General features: G+C 39.8%; 1 protein-coding gene across 3 annotated transcripts; it reads left to right on the top strand.

The window, feature by feature from the left end:
* The first annotated feature begins 414 nt into the window (after positions 1 to 414).
* On the top strand, positions 415 to 24,028 carry LOC106912527 (dual specificity testis-specific protein kinase 1). 3 transcript variants are annotated; one of them, XM_088009126.1, is made up of 10 exons: positions 415 to 1,143; positions 2,727 to 2,798; positions 12,662 to 12,855; positions 13,488 to 13,609; positions 14,039 to 14,087; positions 14,779 to 14,928; positions 18,678 to 18,851; positions 20,480 to 20,563; positions 20,966 to 21,052; positions 22,039 to 24,028. In XM_088009126.1, the coding sequence occupies exons 2-10, from the start codon at positions 2,768 to 2,770 to the stop codon at positions 22,141 to 22,143; spliced, it is 996 nt and encodes a 331-aa protein (XP_087865252.1). In that variant the 5' UTR covers positions 415 to 1,143; positions 2,727 to 2,767; the 3' UTR covers positions 22,144 to 24,028. The 3 variants fall into 3 exon arrangements, with proteins under 3 accessions (XP_087865252.1, XP_087865254.1, XP_087865253.1); XM_088009128.1 differs by lacking the exon at positions 2,727 to 2,798 and having other exon boundaries at positions 417 to 1,143; XM_088009127.1 differs by lacking the exon at positions 2,727 to 2,798 and having other exon boundaries at positions 420 to 1,143; positions 12,665 to 12,855.
* The last annotated feature ends 1,817 nt before the right edge of the window (positions 24,029 to 25,845 follow it).

Genomic DNA, 25,845 nt, shown 5'->3' with positions numbered 1-25,845 from the left:
TGTTGGAGGACCATGATGACTTTTAACTTTAATTATTTTCAATTTAATTATTTAGTGAAAATTCACAACATGCCATCTCAAGGTCCTTTCCAAAAAGTCAATTCAATCCTTTACACTTCCATTCTCATTGATCCTAGTCAAGTAGAATTTAGTATTTTAATGATTACAAAAATATATATATACCTGACATTCTTTCTCTAACTGTAGCTTTTAAACAAACAACAATGATTTGGGCAATTATAATAATAATTTATTTTATTTATAATGCCTTCATATCAAATTGAAATCTCAAAAGGCTCATTCACTCTTTGTCGATTGCAACACTTGGGACAGTCTGATATGTGAGGCTTTCTGACCAATACCAGCAGGCAAGGTGGGTGAAGTGTCTTGCTTAGGGTCAAAAACGACGAGGGAATCAAACCGGCAACCGCAGGGGGAACTCCTGCAGCCGCTTCAATTCAACCAGTAATGTGCTTAACTGAGCTAAAGCAAAGTAAGCTAGGTCAGATTATATGTGTGTTTTAGACGGTGAATATAAACTTCTGGTTTTAACTTAATCAAAAAGTCTAATTTTGCATGAATTAAAAAAATATTTTATTTATTTATTTATTTATTATTTTATTTTATTTTATTTTATTTTATTTATTTTTTACATCATTACCATTTAATACTCCTGTTACAGATTTGCTGACCTTACAGCACACGAAACATTTCTTTCTGGATAGACTTTTTTTCTTTAAACTTTCTTTTTTTTTAAAAATTAATAATAAAATAATCTAACTTGGAACTGTGCATGATCGACCTCGAAGCAATTCCCATGAGCTCAGACCCGCAGATCGCACTTGTCCGACCTGGCCGCCCCCCGGCGCCGGCGTCCTGTTCTCCGTGTGGGCGGAGTTCCATCCCCCGACCTTCTCGAGCAGCCGCTGCCTAGGCAACCGCAGAGGCATGCATGCGCAGGAAGGAGGGCCCGTCAGCCGCACAGAACGCTCCGAAGTCAGCAGCGGGGATCTGAGCGACGTCCTGCTCGCTGCTGGGGGAGACACGGACCGGGCTGCCGCGGATAGAGGAGACGCTCCCATCGACACGCTAAAGCCGAGCTCATCTTCCTGCAGCTGCACCCGGAGCACAGGCTGATTCTAGGTGAGTCTGCTCTGCCACGGAAGGGCAACTTTTGACTCTGGGCTTTTATTTCCAACAAGAGAGATCAGCCTTAAAAAGGAAGAAAAGTGGAGTGAGTTGACATGATGCAGAGGACCAGTTAACACAGACCAGTTAACACGCTGCCCAGCAGTGGCTCCCAGTGCAGACAGTGGACCATCTGAATGAGCTCAACCACAGGGGAAAGGGAGGAGAGAATTCTCAGGTTCTGCCTCCCGACACTGACCTTATTGAATAAATTTCTTTAGATTTTTATATTTGTGCATGACTCTGAAACTTTTAAATGTCTGCAAACTGCTCCTGTGTCTTTACAACAGCTTCCTCTAAGCAAGGCAACATCCTAACTTCTTTGCAAGTTTGGTCTCAAGTGCAGATCTTCTTCCTCGAACCTAGATTATTTTTTTTTGTACATTGGATATGTGAAAGGGATCATGGCAAAATTAAACCAGACTAATATTCCAAATCTTTTACTAACTGGCTGTTCTGTTCCTCTTCAGTCTTGACTCTTTGGATTTGTAGTTTTATTTAATCAGTCTAAAGAGGCAGTATTATGTATTATAGTGCCATTATATAGCACAATCAAGTTACTATTACCTTCAGTTGTCATAAAAGTGCTGCATATATCAATTATGACCTAAAATAAATTTGACATTAATATTTAATGCCTTGCAATTGGGCCTCTGTCTCCTTTAAAACTCCTTCTCTTTCTGAAACTTCACCTTCAGGAAGTCATCACTACACTCCTTCTAACAATGTTTTTTTTTTTTTTTTTTTTTACCAGCGTTGCAGTGAGAAGTAGCCTGTATGATATGCAGTTCCACCAAGTGTTTGCTACATGCTTCTGACTAGTCTGAAGGAGCTGAGTGGGGGAGGGCTGCTCTGTGAGGCAGAAGCTCTGAAGCTGGGAACCTGCAGCTCTGAGGAGGAGCTACATTTCAAAGGCGGGGCTAGGTTCACCCAGGCATGTTGCACAGTTGAATAGTTGCCATGGAGATTAAAAGATTTCTCAAACATGCACGAAAGTATCAAGGCAACAGTCCATGTGTGTTTTTGATTATTGGATGACCACACAAAACAATACACATAAGGAAATAAAATGTCAGGATGTAAAACTCAAAAGTTGATTTGACATAACACTGCCTCTTTAATAAGTTAACATTTTAACCAGGTCCAGGATAGGAAACAGTTACTTTTTTCATGGAAGTCAGATATTTGTCTTAGTCTCTGTGAAAGTTGGCTTTTTTCTTGTTAGTTTGGTAGTCGGTTAGATGAAGTAGCGTGATGAAAGCACTTCCTGTCACTGAGCCGTGGCTGTGAGGGTGTGATGAAGCCGGGCTGCTGCAGGACTCAAACTGAACTGTAACTGAAGCTCTGCAGACATCGCCCTTGTCTCTTTCATGTATTAACACATTTCATCTCTGTTGTGACGGTGCAGACGTGAGACGCCAGTCAGCCTTCCTGCTCCCTCGCTGTCACTGTGTTCTGCCTGCCAGCTGTGTGTTAGGTAGCTTCGTGGTTGTGTGTCTGTCCTCATTTGTTGTTGCATGTATGTGGTTCCTCCTCAGTTTCTGCAGAGGCCTGTGGTTTCACCCCCACCATCTACAGGATGCACATGAATAATATGTTAAATCAGTGGAGTAAGTACTTAAGTATTCACACGCTCTCCAGCCTTTCCTTACACTGTAGTGGTTTATAAAACTGTTCCTGCACCTCAGACCTTTAAACATTTTGTCACTTTTCTCAGATTTTGTGTACCAGACCAAAACTAAGGAGCATAAGTGTGACACAGAAGGAAATGATGATGATTTGCAATTTCTTTTACTGATAAACTAATATGATAAAAAGTGTGGTGTGCACTTCACTTGTATTTAGCCACAATTATTCTGATACTCGGGGTCTCCCTCAGAAAACCTGCAAAGCCCAGTGATAGGGTCACTTACAGGCCCACCATGTTTTTGAGTTAAAAAATGTTTGAAAATATGGCTAGGTAAAAAAAGCTACAATTCAAATAGACATCAATTTTTTGCACTTCAGTTGTTTCATCCAAATTAAAGGGTCCAAAAATTTGTAATCCATGACTTGTCACTTCATTCAGTGAAGTTATGAGCGTGTAGATCAGGGTTACTCAAATATAAATCTTAAAGGTCCACAGAGACACTTTTAAAATAGTCAAAGGTTCAGGTGCTGTGGTTCTGCAGGGGCAAAGCACAACCCAGGTATGGAGGCCAAGTCCTCCATGCATATGTCACAGGTTCAAGTCCCGGCCTGGTGACCTTTGCCACATGTCTTCCCCCTCTCTCATTATCCACTTTCCTGCCTAATCACTCTCAAATAAAGGCTGCTAGAGCCAATAAACCTTGAAATAAAATAGTCTAAGGTCCAATTATTGGCCATGGCCTGGTGACCTGTCCAGGGTGACCCCGCCTCTCACCTGCTGACCATGAGAGATAGGCACCAGCACCCCTGGTGACCCACTAGGAATGAGGGTGTAAGATAATGTCCATTTATTACATTGATCAAGCCAGAAACTCTCGTAATCAAAAGTTTATTTCCACATAAAACATTTTTTCTGAAATTTCTTAAAAAAATAAACTCCAGCAGCTCTAGGGTGATTCTAGGAACTCAGGAATTTAAAAATGAAGGTTTCTTGTACTTATCCACTCTGAGTGAGCACTCCTTTACTATTAGTTGTTGAAGAACGGCTTCTTCATAATGCCACAGGAAAATAAAGATTTCTTAAATCTACATGAAAGAATCAAGGCAACACACCAGCATTGCTGTGAGAGCTAACTGTTAGAAGAACATCAGATGAGACCAAACTTAAATCAAATATATTTTTGGCCCATATGCTAAATACTTTTTGTAGTGAGAATCTAAATCTTGTGCACATCAGTCTGTTGATGTACACAAAACCCCAAAGTACCTGCAAGTGTAACTTCTCTGAAAGCTGGTTGGACAATGTTTTGATTGGGTTGGGAGGACTACAATTGGATATCACACTTTTTAATTTTTATGTTTGAAAAGTCTTACTTTTCTGTCAAAGTTCTCATATTTACTTCGTGTTGGTCCATACTACAAAGTTACTGTGAAACACTTTAAGGTTTATTGTTCTACTGCAGCCAAAGGTGTTGTTGTCAGGAATGTCTAAAAGAAAATATTTGGATTGATGCTCAGCTCCTCTCATCTCTCTGACCCTGAACTGTGGCCTAGTTAAAGGACAGGCCCTGATGTTTCTGCATCACAGCCATCTCACTGCCTGCTTTGAGTGTTTAATCAGGATGAAATGCTGCTTTAAGCAGATGAACGCACTGTACTGCAAATATGTTTAGCTCTGCATTGTCCTGAAATAGGATGTATTTTGCTCAGCATCCAGCATGTCTGAACATGTCCAGAGACGTTGTGTCAGAGTAGTGTCCTGTTACCTGCCCTCCGCTCAGGCCCGTTTTCATAACGATGTGGCCTTTTTATGTAGGAAATCATGGTTTTCAGTAATCATCCTTCATGATCTCCCCTGGTGTTATGCTCCATTATGACCTAAAGCTGCTCTGATCTGGGATTTTTTTCCCCCACTCATGCTGTACCCATGCGTTGCCATTTCATCCTATCCTACTTCTTTTGTACTTATAATCAAACTCATTTGCACTTAAATCATGGTGAATCAGTTTATCTTTCTATGTACTGAACTCTACTTGTGAATTCTGGTTATAAAAGTCACGTTTCATGTAAAATTTATTTAAACTCTATTTTGTGAAAAAAATGTTTCATTCTAATCCACTTTATTAGAATGAATAAAGTGGATTCATTCTAGATCAGAATGATCTAGAATGATCATTCTATCTAGTTGATAGATTATGACTCCTGATCAGTGGCATCACAAGGTTTATTTACGAGGCTGAAGCCTCCTAAAATATTCTTAAGCTCTTAAATTATTCGGGGGATTTTTTGTTGGCATTATTACTATGTTTTTTTTTTTGTTTGTTTTTTTTTTTTTGTATGTTTGTTTTTTGTTTTTACAAAAAAACAACTGTCAACAAATTCTATATAATGGATCCAGTATATGAGTTTAAATAAATAATAATACATGAAGTATGATTTTTAACTCAAGTACGGTAATAAATCCATGAATTTCTGCAATATGTCATAATTGAATAATGTAGGAACTGGTGAAGGTGAGACAGTCATGACAGTTTGTACAAATGTTCTTCAAGGACAACCTAACAATTTTTGATGTTTGAGTAAGGGTGGACATTTATCTTATCATGTATCATTTATCATGATAAATTTCTTATGATAAGAATTTTGATTTATTATCCTCATGATAAATTCCCATGAATGATGCTTAGACCCACCAGCAGCCTCTCTGTGTTTTTATGACACTTTGAATATTCCTGCTGATGTTTCTATTTTTTTTTCTGCCTAGAGGCAGATAAATATTAAAGTTAAAATAAAGTTGCTTTCTGTGTTGCAGTTAGCTTCCCTGTTGCCTTCTGACTCTCCATCCTAATCCTGTGTTGAGTTATGGACTTTTCTCAGTTATTATTACTGTTATCACTCCAGATAAACAAAGATCATAAATGTGTTTCCTTCTCAACTGACTTCCCGGCTTCTTAGACCAGGCCCACCAGTAATATGCTAATACTTACGTATTTTATTTGTATTGCTGTATTTGAAGCATTTATTGACATCACTAATTGCTTATGCACAATTAGTGATGTCACTGGTGGCCTCAGCCTGAAATCTGATCCAGTAATGGTTATTGGGTCCATTACTACCAACTGAACTGGCCCTCACTATGAAAAATGATTTTTCCTACATGGCATGAACTCGACAAACTTTGCAGCTCGGCTTGAGTTCTGGGTGAGGTCTGGGCTGTCATAGTGGTAAGAAACTGTTGACAGGAATAGCGATACATTGTGTGGTCTCTGCAATTTTCCTGACCTCCGACGTCCTTTCCATCCCACTCAATCATTTTGTACAAGTGACGTATTGTTTATCAGAGAGAAATGATCTTTGCTGGGAAAAAAAAACAACAAAAAAACCCACTCTGTCTGCTGGCATTCTCAAAGTGGTCGGGGCGTCACTCTGTTGTGTAATATAATCTGCCCATTTTTTTAGCTCGCTGCCTAACCACAGAGATAGAAGCTGCCAGGGGTGGACAGTCTCAGATTCCCTAAAGGCCTGAACGCAAAAAAAAAAAAAAACCTTTGGTTTATGATGTTTACAGCCACCAACAGAACAAAAGGAGTTTCTCGTATAGATGGTGTGTTTTATTGCTGTGATTCAGTTTAGTTTAATACAATTCACAACTTTCTTTACACTCTAGTCTGCATTAGTATTTTTTGTCAAAATGCAACTTCCTTTTGAGTTCAATTGAACTGAGCTGAATTGAATTCAATTTGGAAACATCCAGAAAGTTGCAGGACATTGTTCCTAAATGCAGGACTTAAGTCTTAAAGTCTCAATATGCAACGTTCAGAGAACAGTACTGAAATCTCAAAAGCATCATTAAAGTCCACATGTATTTCCCTATCTCTTAATTCTTAAGTTTCTGATTGGTTTCAAAACTGATTTAAGGGGTGTGGTAGCTAGCATAATCTCCTCAAAATTAAATTGTTTAAACATTCCCACGGTGTATCCCTGCTGCATTTCCTTCCCATAGCTTCTACTGTTGTGTCTCCCATGGAGCTTGGGTTGCAACACTAACCACTTATTAGTTGGTGTACCACAGAGCAGGACATTTTACAGCCATAATAGAGTTGTGTCTAAATGCTTCCATCCTCATTAGGGTTTTGGAATCTCTGGGAATTATTTCATCTCTAAATCTCCAAACATGAAAATGTTGAAGGGAAATTACAAAATGGTGTAGCCTAAGAAAGATGCAAATGGTGTGACCTAATCTAAACCTAACCTAAACTGGATGTACAAGACAAGAAGTAAACAGTAATATGAATAAGAATAACTAATTTTATTTATAATTCCCTTTATATCTAGTTGAGATTATTGTCCTCAAATCTTTAAGTGTTGACAAATTGTAACACCCGCGTCAGAACATCTCCAGAACCTCGGCTCTCATGAGGTTTTCTGCAACTGGTCACTGATGCACATGCAGAGTATACATTGATCCATGTGGTTTGGTCCAACAGATAAACCACTGTAGTTCAAATTACTGAGTACACAGTGCATCACCAGTACCGGTGTCACTGCAGGTCATAATGTTATGCCTGACTGGTCCGTTCACCTTTTCCTGTACATAACTCATGTTACTGAGGAATCAGTTCTCATGGAGATCCACAAATAACCATTTTGTAATTATGTGAAGTGGCAGGCACAGGCCTCTTGACCTTGCCTGCCACCAGGCTCATGTTCCAGCTGACCTCAACGTTTCTGTTTGTGAGGGGTGGGCCCATGAGGAGATGGATTACAGTGGCTCTTTTAAGGCTGGGCCAGCCTTAAATTGGACCTCACTCATTTTGCTCTATAACAAAATGAGTCAGGAGCTAAGACTCAACCATCAGGAAGTTACTAGGATGCTCTCAACCCCAGGCCTGGTACGAGAAACGTCCTCTGTTCCTGGGTGAGGTACCCTGTTTCTCATGAAATGTGTCGTTTGGTCTACAGAGTTCGCTGTGTTTTCAGGGCAGTGCTCTGGTTTGCCTTGGTGGAAAAGGAGCTGAGCTGAAAAGTTCAACTCTCACCTATTGTTCTGGGTTGGGAATCATGACCACCAAAGTGCTTTGAATCACTCTGTATGCTAGCTATGCAAGTGTACAGTGAATGAATGTTGCTCTATAACAAAATGAGTCATCGGTTTGGGAAAAAAATTGTGTTATATAAGTTAAAACATTCAATTTCCCTCTGGGATTAGTAGATTTTTTGTTTTGAATTTAAGACTGCATGGCTGTAGATCAGTGGTGCCCAAAGTGGGTCCTCGAGGGCCGGCATCCTGCATGTTTTAGTTCTCTCCCTGGTTTAACGCACCTGGATAAACTGATGGCTCATTAGAAGGTCTAAGAAGAACAATTGACATACTGAAAAGGTTGTTACTACCACCAGGGAAAGAACTAAAATGTGCAGGATGAAGGCCCTCGAGGACCCACTTTGGGCACCCCCTGCTGTAGATGATTCAGGGTTATACTGCTCGGCCTGCTGGGTGTTTTCAGTCTGCAGTGTCTTAACTAAGAAAAGATGGACTGAGAGTCCACATTTTCTATTAAGTGCTTCTTGCCTGACGACAGCCAGGCAGTCAGGCAGTGCTATGTGTGCCGCTGGTATTATTTACACCTTCTTGGTGGAACGAGACACAGCTTAGTTTTTGTTTTTTGTTTTTGTTTTTTTTTCCACACACTTGACTTGTATCATGATCACTTCCAGTGAGAATTTTAGATTCAACCACCCTGACATCACCTCATGATGTGACGTTCCCTGACCACTTCAAACAGGACATGTACTTTAAAGTAAAATGCAAGAAGACTCTCCATAGTCCTCATGTTTGTATACTTAGCTCCAGGGAAAACAGTCTTGCTTTGGTGTTGGCAGTGGAACTTTAATGGGTGCTGTGGAAGCCTTTCCAGGAAGTCACCATCTGGTCTCTGAAAACCTTGGTATTACTTGTTTGCCCTGACAGGTCAGGCTCAGTGCTCACTGTTTGTCTAACCTTCCCACTCAGTCTGTAAAGAAAAGAAAAACAGACAGATCAAGCTGTTGCCAGGCCATCCGATGCCTCAAAACATTAATCTATTCTGTTGGGATTTTATACAGACACAACAAAAATGGAACAAAAATATATTTGGAGTAATGTATACACAGACCTCTTTGCTTTGACACCCTTAAATGGAATTTGCTTCAAACTATTGCTCTCAGAAGTCACCATGTAACCAATTAGAGTCCACTTGGGTGTAATGTAACTTCAGTATGAAGTGAACCAAACTTTCAAAAAAAGAACAGTTTCTGACCCAGACATGGTGTTAGAGATAAGGTCCCCATGTTTGGATGGAGAGACGAAGTGGAAACCAAAACGTAGAAATACTGTTCTATAAATTAATCTCTTATTTTCTTTTAGAAAGTTAATTCGTTTGAATTTAATTAGTCGCACAAACAGAAAGCAGTAGGCTCTGTTGTTCACACTAGAGGTATGCGATGCTAAATATTTGGTGTCGGTAAAAATAGCACCAGTATTACTGATACTAATATAATTCAAGTTTGACGCCATTAAACTTCTGACCTCTTGGTGTTTTTATGGGCTTCCTTTAAAAACATTGTTAATAAATAGTACTGAATTTGGACAAAGTTATTGGTGTCTGAAAAATGAATAACATATTCAGGGGTGACTGCAGGATATTAAGGGAGGATAGGTACAAAACTATCACTGCACCTGACCCACAAGAACACAGTTTAACTCTCCTGCAGTCTTAGCGCGATGCTCAGGAAGAGCGCAGCAGATGTCACTGTCGGCCAACTGAGTGACCCGTCAGCTCTTCAGTATGCGAAACCTCCCTCCCCCAATAAAAAGGTGTGAAACCGGCAACCAAGCCATAACCACGCAAACGTAAAAAGTTCACACAACCCCTCTTAGGACTGCGAGAGACAAGTCAGTTACTCATTTTTAGCTAGTTTCACTGTATAGTCACATTTAGCTTACATAAAGATCACCAAGCCACCTAATAAACAAAAGTAAACTGACCAATAAGACTTATGTTTAGGACGGCCAGGTGCCCACCCTACAGACACATAGAGATGTGGATTATGTACAGGATGTTTTGACACAAAATAACTTTTTTCTCCACAATTTTGTTAATGGTAAAGAGGGTTAAATCATAAAAAAAATCCAATAACTATAATTCCAATAACAATAATTTCTCCAATTTTTTTTATTTAGAGGAAAATCTCAAGATATGCAGAGTGCATACAGCTGTACAGCTGCAGGTGCTACTTAGCATATTAACATGACAAACAGAAACAATAGAAAAACATATTTGTGTGCATCTTGTCCTTCATGAACAAAGTGCAAAAAGTTATCACTTGAGAAGAAATCAAAGCAAAAACAAAAGTGGAGACCAAACAGCCAGGACAGAAAAGCAGGCAAGATGACGAAACAAAGGAGAGAAGAGAGGCACAGAGTGACAGATTCAATGGCTGCACTGTAAGCATTTCTCTCAGACAGCATTTCAGCTATAATTGTTTAGTCTGAAGCCAAATGAACAAAAGCAGCATGAATAGCTGGGGGAGAGTCCCCCGACTTGATTGTTAAAAGCTTGTTGATTGTGTTAGCGTGTCAGCGTGCGCTTTCCACCGTCGTCATTGTGACTGTAGAGTGAACAGAGTCTGACCTACTCTGCTGTCACGCTAGCTCACTATGGCCGAGCGAAGGTCAGGATGAAGGCAGGTCAGGACTCACCTGAGAGGAGAACAATTATTAGTAGCGTTTCAGCTACAATTAATGGTTCAGCACAGGCACACAAAAAATTACAGTAACATGGAAAAAGATGTGAAAATAAAGGTTTATTGAGAATAACCAAAGAAATATAGAGTGTTGTGAAAAAAAAAGTTTTAGATACTCCAACTCATTTTAATCAGACAAAAGATAACCTGAGTGTTTTCCAGGCACAATTGTTCTCTGTTATCTTTGAAAGTACAGTCACTGTTGACTCACTTAGTAGAACAGATACTATTTCAAAACGCTCTTTTCCCAACAATACTGCAGAAACTTTTAATCAAATCTTCTCTTCCTCCTCACCTTTATGCTATAATCATGTAGGTGTGTTGGTAGATGACATCCATTCTAAAGTTTCAGATATTATTGATTGTACTGAGGTGTAGATGGTGTCTGGTAGAAACAAATCTCTATGGAGATGTGCAAACTGTCGTTGGGCCGAATGTAAATGGTGTAAAACTCAACTTCACGTTTATTATGAAATCTACAAAGAAAGACAGCAAAGCTATCACTCAACACTAAAACATGCAAGGGGAACATTCTTTGGGGAATTCATAAAAAAAAAACCACACATTAACAATACTCGAGATTTATTTGAAACAGTTGACAGGCTCACAAACCCTCCTGTGACCAAACCACCAAAAATGACCTGCAATGAATTTGCCAACTTCTTTGCAGAGAAAATAAAAAATAGAAGATTCATGTGCCCATCCACACTAAATTGAATATCAATACTATGCCCAGACATAATAAATGCAGAAAAAATTTACTCAATTTCAACTACTTAAATATAAAAGCTATTCATTAAGCTCCTCTTTCTGCTGTCTTGATGTCATGCTGACAACTTTCCTTAACTTTCCTACTGCAGAGTTACAGGCCGATCTCCAACCTTCCATTCATCAGCAAAATTATTGGAGAAGCTGTTTAAACTGTTAAATAGCTTTCAAACTATAACTAACTGCTTTGATGTCTTTCAGTCTGGTTTCTGTACTCACCACCGTACTGAGAATGGCCTTTTATGCATTACGTATTCTTTAGTACCGGACCAGAGAGTTCAGCCGAACTCTCCTGTCGTTTCAATAAGATGTCAAATGCTGCACTGAGGTCCAACAGAACCAGCACTGTGGATCTTCCACAGTCTGTGGAAGATCCACAGTGCTGGTGGATGTTATTCATGTGGATGTTATTGAAAGCTTTGACTGTCCTCTGTTTCAATATGAAGCATCTCATCGAAGTCACGTGGAGAATGTGGACCCCTGTTATTCAATATCTATATGCTTATCACACAAAATGAGTTTAGCTGCCATAACTATGCAGATGATACACAGCTCTACATTATGATGTCACCAGGTCACTCAGAACCATCCAAGCACCAAACACATAAATTTCACAAAACATCTACGCTCATGTACATGTATGAGAGGAAAGACATGCTGAAGTTTAGACTGAAACCTTTTGAATAAAAATGTATAATTTTGTAATATTATCCAGATTATCCAGAGACGTAACGTTTCCCCTCTTCATCAAGGCGCTACCATAAAAAAAATCACAGCTACAAGTCTCTGCCTGAAACCTCACATGATGCAGCATCTTTGTTTCTGCCTGTAGAGTGGAAGCACTTTGCCTCATCTATGCAGTTAATAAGTGGATGGTGAGGCCGGGCCTTTCATGAGCTTCTCTTTCATCCAGGGTCGCTTTCATGCTGATAAATGCATCAATTGCCCTTTTGCTTGTCTTCTTTTGTGACGCCTTGATCGGTTTTAGTTGCAGTGGAAATTCTGCTTCAACAATGAAGACATCAGATTGAGTAAAAATGCTAATAAAATTGAATTATGTTCATTTTTCACATGTGTAGGGCCCCAGTAACTTTGCCGACATACTTGTAAATTCTCAGTTTTTCAAACTGTCACAAAACTAATAATTAAAATATCTTTTTTTAAACATGTTGTGCTTTTATGATTTTTTTTTTGCTTGATGTACTTAGCATCCTGTTTGTAATTTTACATGCTGTGCAGCAGAGTTTTTGTATGCACATGACGACCCACATCTGCGTGTTTCTCTTTTTCCCAGCAGACGTCTCCAGGATGTGCGATGTGGACTCGTCCTCGGAGCCCAGCAGTCCCACCCTGTATGGCGAGTCTTCAGACAGGTACTGCCATGTGGACCGCTGGCAGAAGCTCCGCACGGCCGTACGCAAACTGGAGTTCTGGGAAAACTTCCGAGCTGAACTCATCGGGAGCGGATTCTTCTCCAGAGTCTACAAGGTATTCCGTCTCGCCGTCCTCCCCCTGATTTACACGTTGCTGCTCTGCATCTGAGCTGCCATCAAAGCTGGCTTTGTTTGAGCCTCTTAATAAGGACATTCTTGCCATTCTGTGATTGGCCCACCAGCTTTAGAAACTGTGTGGGCACAAAATTCTCCCACCTTACATAATTCTCATTTTGAAGCTAATTTTGCTGCACAGCAACAGGGAGAGCAAGCTGTCAGAAATGTTGCTGATGAAATGAGCTGGAATTAGTTTGAGGAGTTCATTTGGAATAATTAGAGGTTGAATTTGTCCAGGCAGAACTCGGCTGAGAAGCAGACTTTGTTCTCTGTCCTAACTGTTTTTTTTCTCACCTTCATTTTAAAGCCTCTTCTTTTCGTCCTCATTATTCTTCATCACAGTTAACTTTACTTTTTCCTGCTTCTGTTATTTGGAAATGTAATTACAACTTAGTGGAGTGCGTCATTCTCACTCAGTCGTACCAATCTATGTTTTAACCAGTCCTTCTTGTTCTTACTTTTGCTTTTCATTTTTCTTGAGGTGCATTAATAGTTGTTGTCTACTGAGACGGCTTTCAGAAAGCAAACAGGAAGGGTTTCCTCTGTCTAAAGCATGCCGCTGCTTCTCAGGTGGTTCACAGCACTACGCGGAAGGTGATGGTAGTGAAGATCTACAAAAATGATGTGGACCAAGACAGCATCGTGCGAGAGATCAGCCTGCTGCAGAAGCTCTCTCACCCCAACGTTGTCAGGTGAAAGCACCGACCCTCAGCTCAACAACCACGGCTCATCTAAAACCTCCTTAGTCTGCTGAGAGCAACGTAGTTTGAGACAGTCTCTCCACATGTGGCCTTTTCCTTTCCTTATCCATTATGACAAACACAAAACCTTAACTTTCAGACAACATACATAATTTTCTTTTAAAAATATGAGACACGGTATTAATAAAATGGTCACCTGTCTAAAATAAAGTTTTTTTTGGTATGTTATCTTTTTGCCTAAAGATGATTTATGGGGGAAAAAAGTCTTTTTTGGCAAAAAAAAATGACTTGGGCCATTATTTTAGGAAGGTGACAATATGATATGTTAATAGTTACCAGACAGACAAAAGTCAGCACTGCCGTATGTGAGTTAACAGGCTTAGGAATAAAGGCACAAATAAAATCCCTTCTTTGTTTCAGGTATCTGGGTATCTGTGTGAAAGAAGACAAACTGTACCCCATCCTGGAGGTCAGTTCTGCTTTCTGCTTCTCATGTTTGCCGTTAATACGTTTTTGTTATTAGCTTTTTCTATTACGAAGACAAGAAATAAGAAATGTTGATCTGATATACTATGATCACCATGAAACTGTTGTCATCCAACCAATGTGTTCTAGTTTCTTACTTTTAATGTGAATTCTTCATTATCATTTTTTAAAGAAATTCTTTATGAAAATCGGCTTGCAGATAAATTGGTGCACCCTTACTGGCCAGACAGCAGATAATCGTCTGTTGATGAAGGTTTGAGAGTCATGACCTGCAAGTCTTCACTGTGGACCATGAAGGTCCACTGACTGGACAAAAGCTCACATGTTTAACTCCATTGTCCAAAGTGACAAATCCTCTGGATTTTCTTAGCTTTTTTTTAAAGTGGTGTACTTGTGATCCAGAAGTGAGTCTCACAGTTCTGTTAGTGAAAACATCCACATCATCAAGATCAACCTATGCAGTGTGTTTAGGTCACTTGGTCCAATTAATCTTGTGTTTGGTCTCTCTGGGTGCCTTCACGACAGACATGATAGGGCTTGTCAGACAGCATGAGTACTTATTATGGTTATGGTTACACATAATGGGCTAATCACCCATTAGGTGTAAACTTCTGTTTGTGTGATGCGTTTTTTTTTACGCAGCCCTTAACCTGAACACTGGCTGCATGTTTCAGTATGTAAACGGCGGCTGCCTGGAGGAGCTTCTGGCCAGGAAAGATGTTCCTCTGTGCTGGAGAGAGAAGGTGGACCTGGCCTGTGACATCAGCAGAGGAATGATCTACCTGCACTACAAGAACATTTACCACAGAGATCTGAATTCAAAGGTGAGATCACCAGACCTGCAACCAGAACTCAGACAGCTCTGTCATCAAAACTGGAGACGATGTCCAACAACCTGAGTTTTGGAAATATTTTTACACCTGACGAAGTAGGTGGTGTGATGACACATCAGAGTCATCACATCAGACAGGACAAGAACTGATTGGTTACTTACCAGGTATTAAAAATCAAAAAGTCCACTTTCAGTTTAGTTAGAATAAAATGTTTCACAAATAACAAACAATTTAAAATAATCTACATTCATCTTGAAATTATTGGGGACTCAAACTAACAAACTGTCAGATTTTCAGGCGTAACAGAAACACAATACAAAGGTTCCAGTTCAGGGCTTTTGTGTGTTAAAAAAGAACATTTCATTAACTGTGTCAAAATATTTAACGTCTTAAAATATATGTAAGTAATTAATCAAATGAATGCAATAATTTGGCTAATAGATTGTGTTTCCTAGGCTTCCATTATTCAGTGGTCCTTGCCACCCCCCTCCACACCACCAGTTGCTAGCTGTACCCCAAACTGCTCCACACACCGCTCTCTCTTCATGTGTTTTATTTTGATTCTCAGAAGTTATTGTTAAAGCAGATTTTTATGTGACCATCAGTATTCTCATGTTTCTATGGTTTTACTGCGTTTCTGAACAAGTTCAGTTGTGTTTGTGAGACACGTTTTCAGTTCTTTGGACAGAATAGTGTCTACTTAATGTTTTGAGGGCAACATTAGACAACAGCTGGGCTTACTTTTGTGTAATGTTCCACTAGTTCTGGTTCATGACTTAAACGCGTCTTCCTCTTCATGCACCCAGGTGTTTTGTTTCAGAACGTGGCTATCATGACAAAAAATAACTGATGCATCTTGACTTTTTTGTTCTTTTTGAATAAAAGATTACTTTCTATTCCCTACCTGCTTAATGCCGCATGCTTGTTCTTGTATAAATTAAGGAGAAACAAGTGTGACCCATATGCTGTGGAAATAATACACTTGTTGCCCGCAGCATGACTTTAGCTCTGAGACTGGAAGTAAGCACACAGATATGAATATTTGCACAGGGGGTCTCTATCTGTCCAGCTCTATGTTTATAGTTTGTTTTGCATTTTACCTGAATTAATTCCAGCACTGACCCTTCGCTGTACATTGAAGGAAGTCTCTGTTTGCGTGTTTATTCTCAGTGAAAGTATGAGGCCTTGAAGAGCCTCCATAAATTGTTGCGTGGGTGAACTTGTGTGTAGGTGCTGACTCTCCTCCGGTTGCCAGGCTTTCCAGAAGAAGCCACCAGAAATGCAAAGCAACATCATGACAGCCTCTGTTGTTATGTTAATAGATTGTTGCTAACTGCAGACTGTTGGCTGTCACCCAGTGGCTCCTCACTTGGCTCCAGTCTAATTCTCTAGAGTTGTTGGTTTGCGTCAAACCTCTACAAGGCAAAACCTGCTGATCCAGATAGAATAGAAAGTTTGGATTTCTGTAGACAAAGTGAAAATGGTCTAAACCAGGGGTCCCCAAACTTTTTCCTGCGAGGGCCACATATAACTGTTCCCTTTACTGGTTGGGGGCCGGTCTTAGTTTTTCAAGAAAGAAACCTTAGAAAACTTTTGTTGACCGGGTGTGTGTGTGTGTGGGGGGGGGGCGCGGGGGACTGGATTACTTCCGACGACATATTCGCGTTTGTAGATAGATCTTTACCCAGAATGCAAATGGAAATAAACCGTGAGCGAAACGGTGACTGGTACTGACTAGTATATATTCCATTGAGGGAAACCAAGTTTCATATCTGCTCAAGAGCCCCCCTGGTGGTTGAAGAAAAATCCACATATATATGAAAAAAAACACTGAATGCTCTCTGGTATTGTTCAGGGGGCCGGACGAAATGAGGAGGCAGACTGGATCCGGCCCGCAGGCCGTATCTTGGGGACCCCTGGTCTAAACCATTGTGTTCAAACTGGAGCCCCAGGGCCATTTGTGGCCCCTGGACTGATTTTATGACCACAGCATAGTATTAAATTTAATACATTTTGACAAAAGTTTGACTTTTCAGTTAAAATGTACTTACAAATATGTAAGATGCAACATAAAGTAATCATCTTTTCAAAGATTTCTGGTTTCCTTCTGTTGTCATAGTAACTAGGACCACATTTACTCATTGACTTTTACTCTTTTGGGCCCACAAGTACTTTTGAGCTGATCTCAGCTCCTGCGGCAAAAATGTTTAAACTCTAAAAACAATAAATTACCACATTTTTTTGCTCAGTATTATTTCAGTCTCGTGTGTTCACCTCTGTTACCTCAATGATTTTGAAAATGGTTACCTCAGTCCTTTTATTAGACATAGCATCCACACTGAAGAGTGTTGTTAGATCTGATAATGCTTACTTATAGTGCATTTACTACAAAACACTAACTAGATCAGAATTTTGAAGGTTCTTACTATGAGTTTAATCAGGCTAGAAAATCGTCCAGTTCTGATCACCATCTGGTAAATATATAAAGTTTCAGACTACATGGTTTCAAAACTCCTAAATGTCAATGGTTGTGTTTCTATAGACTGCAATTTAAAATTTCAAAATTAAATTTGCTTTATGAAACCATGACAGTTTTGGAAAAACTCTTGTTTTTCAATAAAAACTTGTGGGATGAGGTTATTGTTATTGTGAAGTAAACCAGTTTATTTCGCAAAACTGCAATGAAAACACTTTTTTGCATCACACAAATCACATGATCAACAATCAGATGTTGCCGCTGGCGCAAACCATGAAGAAGACGATGACAGGAAGTAGTTGGAGGACGACGGCGTAGCATGATTTTTAATGACTTATCGTGTGAACACATTTATTCCCGTGTGATTTTAATTGCGTTTCTTATTTTATGGAAACACTGCAGTTGCATAATTGTGTTTTTACCAACATTGGCAGAATGTTGACAAAGTTTTGCACACATTTGTTAAATGAAACGCAGCTCGTGACGTTGAAATGACTCCTGAACTGGCGCAGACTCTGTGAAGCTGTGAGAAGTCGCCTTCTCTTTGGAGATTTCGGGTTTCCTCCTTTTGTCTGCTGTTCTTTCCATTTCTGTCTCCAAAGCTGTTGATTTTACTGCCAAAGAAGTGACTAAACGGATCTGCTAAATTTAGATCTCAGGTCTTGAAGTGAAGTTTTTCCCTCCGTCAGGCCTCGTAATGAAAGGTTAGCAGAGGGAAGAGGTTTCTCGTATCCGAGCCAGACTACAACCACGTCATTTGAACGCACACAGAGCAAACCCGCTTTCACCCATCAATCCACATGAAAAGCTCCCATTAGACATCACACAGATATCTGGGACCACTTAATGTAATGCAATCACATCTCCCACTTCCTGCTTCTCTCTGTCATCACACCTCCTGCTCCCACACTGTAAACAGCCCATGTTCCGTTTCCATTAAAAGCTGTTGCATTTTATTAAAGAGCAAAATGAGTGATGAAGAGCTGATCAGTGAACTGGAGGTTTCCCTGCTCCACGGCGGCCCACTGGGTCTGGCCTCTGCATGTGGTCCGGTTGAATTATTTAGTGAAGTTAAAAGGTTCTGACAGTCAGAACCTCTTAGCCTTTGATGACAGATAAATGTGAAGTTGCTCCATGAAAACATCTCTCTAACAATGATGACATAATGAATCCATCAAGCTTTAATTTTTTTAAGTTGTACATATATGCTGCCATCTGCTGTCAGATTCTCACGGTGCGGTTCTCTTCTCGTCGGTCCCTCCAGAACTGTCTGGTCCGAGTGACTCCGCGGGGCTGGGAGGCCTTGGTGACAGATTTTGGGCTGGCGAGGGAAGTGGTGGAGCTGCCTGTGAAGGATCCTGGCAGGAAGATGTCATTGGTGGGCTCGGCCTTCTGGATGGCCCCCGAGATGCTCCGAGGAGAGCCATACGACCGCAAGGTGAGTCCTCAGTCATTTCCCAGGAAGGAGTTGTAGTTCTGTGTGCAGGAAGTTAAAGCATTCCTCCTGTGAGCTTCTATTCCCCTACAAAACTGGACTTCTTTTAAACTTTTCTACATTGGAAATGTTTTTTCCTAGGGCCCAATGTGTTTTCTATTATACATTAATGACCTTCCCAAAATATATAAGCACTCCAATACTTTAAAGCTGAAGTATGTAGCTTCTCTAATTTCTTTTACATATTTGTTGAAACTGTCACCATGTTGTTGCAGTATGCTGTGAGACAGATCATCTGTAAAAGCTCAAACTCCTCCACTTCCTCCTTGAGCTAATATTGTCTTCTGAAGCTCCTGAACACAAACAACCAATCAGAGCCAGGAGGAGGGGCTTAGCACTGTCAATCAACCTCATGTACTCACTGCTAAATATGCTAATGGTAGAGAAACAACCATTAGCATGCTAATGATAGAGAAACAACTTACTGTTACAGGAAAACTTACTGTTACAGGAAAAACTAGCTCAGGCTAGTTAGCAAACTAGCCTGAGCTATCACCACAGGCTCTGCTAGCTGCAGTGTATCAGAGAGCATAGGGGAAGTAAAATGAGCAGAATCACACACAGTGTGATTGACATCTCCTCCTCCTGGCTCTGATTGGTTGTTTCTAGTCATCACAGGGAGAAGGTCAACTGTTTCACAGATTATCTGTCTCATAATGTGATGACAGTTTCAACAAATATGTAAAAATAAAAAATAAAAATACTTTTTTTCTAAAAGTTATGTACTGCAGCTTTAATACATGATGATGCTACTGTTCTTTTTTTTTTATCTGGCTCAAATATTCAATCTGTTAACAGTCAGTTATATGGAGATCTTCAGCAACTGGTTACAAGATAATTGTTTGACTATTAATATTTATAAAAAAAAACTATGTGCATGAATTTTTTTCTCATGTAGAAAAAAAGACGTTTCATTACCAAACCTCCTTCTGCTGTCCTGACTTATAAATATCTAGGAGTTATTTTGGATTCTCGTTTGACTTATCACAACCTGCTGCAGGCTGAAGCAAAAATAATGTGTGTTTACCATGAAATTAGGTCAAATTTGTCATCTTCTGTTTGGAATCTTCATGCATGATATTCACAGCCATGTCGTACTGCCTGTCTGCTCTCTTACTAAGGAAGTTTTGGAACCCACAGCGTCTATGATAAGGCCTACAAAATTCATAATAAACTTCCTGTCTGGATACTTTCTACTTTAAATGCTTTAATGTTTCAAATTAATGTATTGTATTAAGTTGTATTTTTAGATTTTCCGAGGTGATAGTTATGTAGCTCTTTATGCTCTGATGCCTAAACCCAGCCTTGAAAATGATCGCTCAACTCGCTCTGTTAGAAGTGGACACTTACCACTAGCAGCCTTTAAAAACTGTTAATGCCAGAGATACATTTTCTATGTTATAATATTCCACAACATATGAAGTAAATGTCAACACTGTAACTGTGTAAGAAGACTCATCCAGGTCAACCTTTCTCGGTCTCCACTAGGTGTTAACTGACCGAACTGACAGATGGAAATGTGGAGCTTTATGTTGTCGACATCAGTTTGATTAATCTGCTGCTTGGTTCAGGTGGATGTTTTCTCCTTCGGCATCGTTCTGTGTGAAATCTTGGCCAGGATCCCGGCCGACCCAGAGATCCTCCCCAGAACCCAGGTACAGACCAGAACCAGAACCAGAACCCAGGTACAGACCAGAACCAGAACCTAGGTACAGTCCAGAACCAGAACCAGAACCCAGGTACAGTCCAGAACCAGAACCTAGGTACAGACTATAACCGGAACCAGAACCCAGGTACAGTCCAGAACCAGAACCAGAACCCAGGTACAGTCCAGAACCAGAACCAGAACCAGAACCCAGGTACAGTCCAGAACCAGAACCAGAACCCAGGTACAGTCCAGAACCAGAACCAGAACCAGAACCCAGGTACAGTCCAGAACCAGAACCCTGGTAAAGACCAGAACCACCAGCTGCAGGGATTACCCAGCGGTGCTCAGACATGAATGTTTCACTGCACTCTAGCCTGGCCACAGTGATGATACTGTTGGTGTGTTTCAGGACTACGGGTTGGATGTGAAGGCGTTTGGTGAGCTGGTTCCTGACTGCCCACAGCGCCTCCTGGAGTTAGCAGCCAGCTGCTGCATGGTATGTAGATGGAAGAAACTATCCTTACAGAAAAGAAGGAAAGAAAAAAGTCAGATGATCATTTGTCTGCTCCGAATCGGAACTTAAATTAAAATATTAAATTTAGGGTCACCATGGCGGGACATGGACAGATCTGCACTCCACTACTGGACAACACAGAGACACACACCACAAAACACCATGCACACACTCATTCCTACGGACAAGTTTTTACAGTGACCAAATGAAACCCTTCATTAAAATTATCTGTATTTTCTACATCCTTTTATAAGGATTTAATTAGACCAAATTTGAACAAAAAAAAATAAACATTTTGCATTTAAGATAAAGAAAAACTTTTGCTTGTAAGTATGTTCTGCCCAAAGAACATTTGCATCTCTTACTTTACTTCTGATGATGTATAAAAAGGCTTAATGGTTAAATGAAATGTCTGCAGGATGTGTCGACTTTTTTAACTTGATTATTCAATTAATCATCGGAATAATCAATTACTTGAATGCAAAGTTTGAATCTAACAGTCCAATTTAATAAATTGAGTATTCTTTCTGATGAGGCTCGTTTGTCAGATTAAAATTACCTTTTGCAAAGAACAACCTTTAAACCCACATTTTTGTAATAAATTATGTTTATTTTATTGGTCTGATGTAATATTCTAGTTTTAAATGTCATGTTTTCATCAAGCTGAAAATCATCATGTTTATTAACATAAATGTAAGCTGGAAAACACCAGTCTGTGCTGAATTCATTTATACAATGTGATTCAGTGATAGTTCCTGGAATAAAAGGGCATTTCAGTAATATTCTGGTTTAATGAATGGCGTTATGGTATCTGTGTAAAACTTTATTTATTTTTATGGGGTGATTACAAGACAAATAAAATGGAGATCATGAATTTGATGAATGATCTGGGTTCATCCTGGCACAGTGACAGATTGGATCTGTCCTGACTGTGGCCTCATGCAGCTTCCTGTCTCTGCTGCTCCCAGGTGGAGTCGTTCCGGCGCCCGGCCTTCACAGAGCTACTGGATGAGCTGAGCGAAGCTGCTGAGGGCCTGGAGCCGCCGCCGAAGCCCGACCTGACGGCGGGCTGAGCAGGGCGTGTCCAGCAGCAGGGATTATTGATCGCAGTGTAGACGGGAAGCCGAAGTGATGGGGAATTTAAGGAAGGTGGACCTGATTGTTGACGCTTCCTGCTTTCTCACTCGGCACCAGAGGCTCAGCTTGTCTTTTCTGAGAGCGGTTAGCCAATCCACGGCTTCCCTGAACGCTTTGCTACTGTAGCTTCCAGGTGATCAGTGTTAATCTTTGAGGTAGATCCAGTTTCATTTCCTGACTCAGAGGTTTCCTCCTCTTCATACGCGCCTCGTCCTGCTTCTACTCGTTTGGAATCAACAACACAGATCATCTGATCTGCTGATAGGTTTTGGTCTTTGTGTCTGCTTTAGCTGTTCTGTGTTCTGTCAGGACTTCTGCTTCGATGCTTTTGACTCCAAACAGCTGCAGACAGCTGAAGAACCTCAGACTGTCATGTTCAAGGTTTTTGAGAGCTTGTCTCAGTTTTACAGAAAATATCCTTTGTTTCTACATATGTACAGAAAAACCAACAGGCCACAGAGAGTACAGACGACCCCTGTTAGAGTGAAAAGAAAAAATGAGACTATCAAATCATTCCAAAACCTTCAGCCTTTGATGTGACAGTTCTAAATTATAATTTAACTGAATAAACACATCAATAAACCTATTTACTTGTTATTGATGCAAATCAAAGTAAATCCATGTCCCATATCAATAATATTGATATCGATACCGATATGGATACTTTTTATTATTTAGGTTTGATATATCATCAAACCTTTGACCTTAAGTTGTTTTTATGTTTCTTTTGAACTATTTTGTGAAAACCTGGGACAGAATTTTTACAGGTTTATAGGTGGCTAATGCTCAAATAATATATTAACATGATACACAAAAACAATAGAAAACCAAAATAGTTGTCTTTACTTTTTTATAAAACAAAGTGCAAAAATTATCAAAGCAAAATCTTTTTAGGTAGATAAACTACAGCATGAAAATGAAATAAAATTACAAGAGTGAATCTGAAACTTATTGATCCAGTCCTGATACCAATTTGGGATCCATATTATTGATACCTTGGATGGATTCGCCCACCTCTAGTGTTTACAATATTAAAACAATAATTTGCTGACGTAGCCTTTGCTTTCATTTCAGCATTTAACCTTTTTGGTAGAACCTTACAGGGATTTTATACATGACTTTTCAACAACATTTCTACTTTTCTTGGTGAAACAAGATGGAGATGAAATCAGTTTTCAGACCCTCAGCCCTCTTCAGGTGACCCAACAAGCTTTCTGTCAGAGTTAGTTCTGCTCTCTGATGCCAGAAATTTATGTTTTTTTTCTTATGAAGCCATTTTTATGTTTATTTGAATGTCTGCTTGAACCTTGTGTGATGCTGAAAAAAGTAAAATCAATTTTCAACTCCAGCTTCCTGGAGATGTGAAATGCACCAGATTTGTTGGTTTTGCAGTTGAACTGTACAGGAAGTACTGAAAATTATATTAAAGACATAAAAGGTTCTGATGATTTATCATTGTCTAATTTTGAACCCACTAACAGGGGTGTGCAAACATTTTATGGCTTGATTGGAGAAAACTGTCAAAGTGAGGCATCAATAGACTTATAAATCACAAATCCTTGCTTTGTCTCCAGACTGTCTGTATCCTGTTGCTTTTATATATTTCTCTGATATTTCTAAACATGCTCGGATCTGAACATGTGTTTTAAAAAACCTGAGCTTTCTGTATGTTTTCTGTTCGTCTGGTACTGTAAGGGTCCAATTTGGTTTTCCATGTTATCAGAATTTCAAGGCAGCTAAAAGGCAACAGACAGATAGTTTCATTATTCCTAACATCAGCCAGACTTTTGTGATGGAACAAATAAAGTTATATTCTTTGTCTATCGTTTGTTTTTTGTGAAATGCTTTAAGTTTAAGTTCAGAATTGATGAAACATGATCACATTGAGCCTGTTGAGATGGCTCCATCCATCCATCCATCCATCCATCCATCCATCCATCCATCCATCCATCCATCCATCCATCCATCCATCCATCCATCCATCCATCCATCCATCCATCAACACAATGGATGGATGGATGGATGGATGGATGGATGGTTGGTAGAGTTCCCAGCCAAATGGAACATAGATGTCAGGTACATCTGCTAAATATATTTGAGCACTAAAATATGTCAGGAATATGTAAAGCTTCACAGTTTTTTTTTTTTTCAAAAAAAAAAATCCCTTCTGCTGTTAGACCACTACATGCCACTGGATGGCAGTCTTTTCCTTACTGACAGGAATCCTGCCTGGATTACTACTAACGACCAACTGCTGTAAAAAAAAAAGAAGCTGTCCGATGAATATCATCCAGAAATAAAACTTCAACTGACTTTCTGTGCGTTATGTTTGACAGAATCAGTGAGAATGAAATGATGGACAGATGCTGGAACAGGTGAGACCAGAACATGAAAAAAAGACAAAAGAAAAACAGACTAGTTCTGTTAAAGATGCTAAAGACATGTGTTGTGACATAGGTTTGGTTTGGCTATGAGAAAACTATAAATACATGCAAAGGCAGTGATTAACAAAATTACATACTGAGATCAAAGTGTCAAAGGTAGCCAGATAGATATCAATCTCAGTTATTTCTCATGAATACCTAAAATTACACATGTATGTACGTAGAACTATTGATCAGCATGTTTCTACATACATACATACATATGATACATATATATGATACATATAGATAGATAGACAGACAGACAGACAGACAGACAGACAGACAGACAGACAGACAGACAGACAGACAGACAGACAGACAGACAGACAGACAGATAGATAGATAGATAGATAGATAGATAGATAGATAGATAGATAGATAGATAGATAGATAGATAGATAGATAGATAGATAGATAGATAGATAGATAGATAGATAGATAGATAGATAGATAGATAGACATATAATGAGCCCAGCAGATGCACAGTTCCTCCAGGTGTTTGCTAATTGCTGCTGGCTAGTCTGAAGGAGCTGAGTGGGGGAGTTGTGGGGGATTGCTGCTCTGTGAGGCTGAAACTCTGAAGCCTGGAATCTGCAGCTCTGCGGAGGAGCTTTGTCCTCTAATGTGGTGCTAGGTCCCACCAAGTGTTTTGGACAGCTGAATGGTTGCCATGGAGATGAAATGATTTCTCAAACATCCATGAAACAATTAAGACAACACTCCAGGTATGTTTTTGAGGAGGGAATAACATTCTAACATGATGCAAAGCTCAAAAACCTGTATCTTTAACTTCTCTGATTTCTGGTAATTTCTTCATCAGACTGAAGCAGAAGATTTGCTGGAAGGATGTGACAGAAGATGTTCTATGATCTAAGAAACATGGCTGCTTTCATGTTGGGTTACTGGAGCTCTTAACACCTGTGAGAGAGCCAGACTTCATTATTTTTCTTTGAAGCACGACTTGTCTGCATAATCAGCATGAAAACATAATACAAATGTTTTCTATTATGAAACAGAACAAAGAGCCTCTTCTGAGTCTTTATAAAAACACCCAGTTGACAAATAGACTCAAGTCTAGCAAGCAGGCGTCGGCTCCTAGTGCTCAGCCGTTACAGAGAGATCATTAAAGATTTAGATGCTCTTTCAGGGCTTTGGCAACACTCTGCACCTCCCACCTCTCCTACATCAGAATCTAAAGAGTGAGATTGATGA

The sequence above is a fragment of the Poecilia mexicana genome, unplaced genomic scaffold (assembly GCF_051168715.1).
Source record: "Poecilia mexicana isolate PSO_F unplaced genomic scaffold, ASM5116871v1 scaffold_9, whole genome shotgun sequence".
NCBI classification, from domain to species: Eukaryota; Metazoa; Chordata; class Actinopteri; order Cyprinodontiformes; family Poeciliidae; genus Poecilia; species Poecilia mexicana.
Note: the sequence above shows the minus strand (reverse complement) of the source record. Positions and strands in the feature narration are given on the sequence as shown.

Bases quoted from the DNA above. Each gene is read 5' to 3' on its own strand.
- LOC106912527 (XM_088009126.1), top strand. From the start codon at position 2,768: ATGCACATGAATAATATGTTAAATCAGTGGA. The intron at 13,610-14,038 runs GTGAAAGCACCG...TCTTTGTTTCAG, and splicing joins TCTCACCCCAACGTTGTCAG to GTATCTGGGTATCTGTGTGA. The intron at 14,088-14,778 runs GTCAGTTCTGCT...TGCATGTTTCAG, and splicing joins AACTGTACCCCATCCTGGAG to TATGTAAACGGCGGCTGCCT.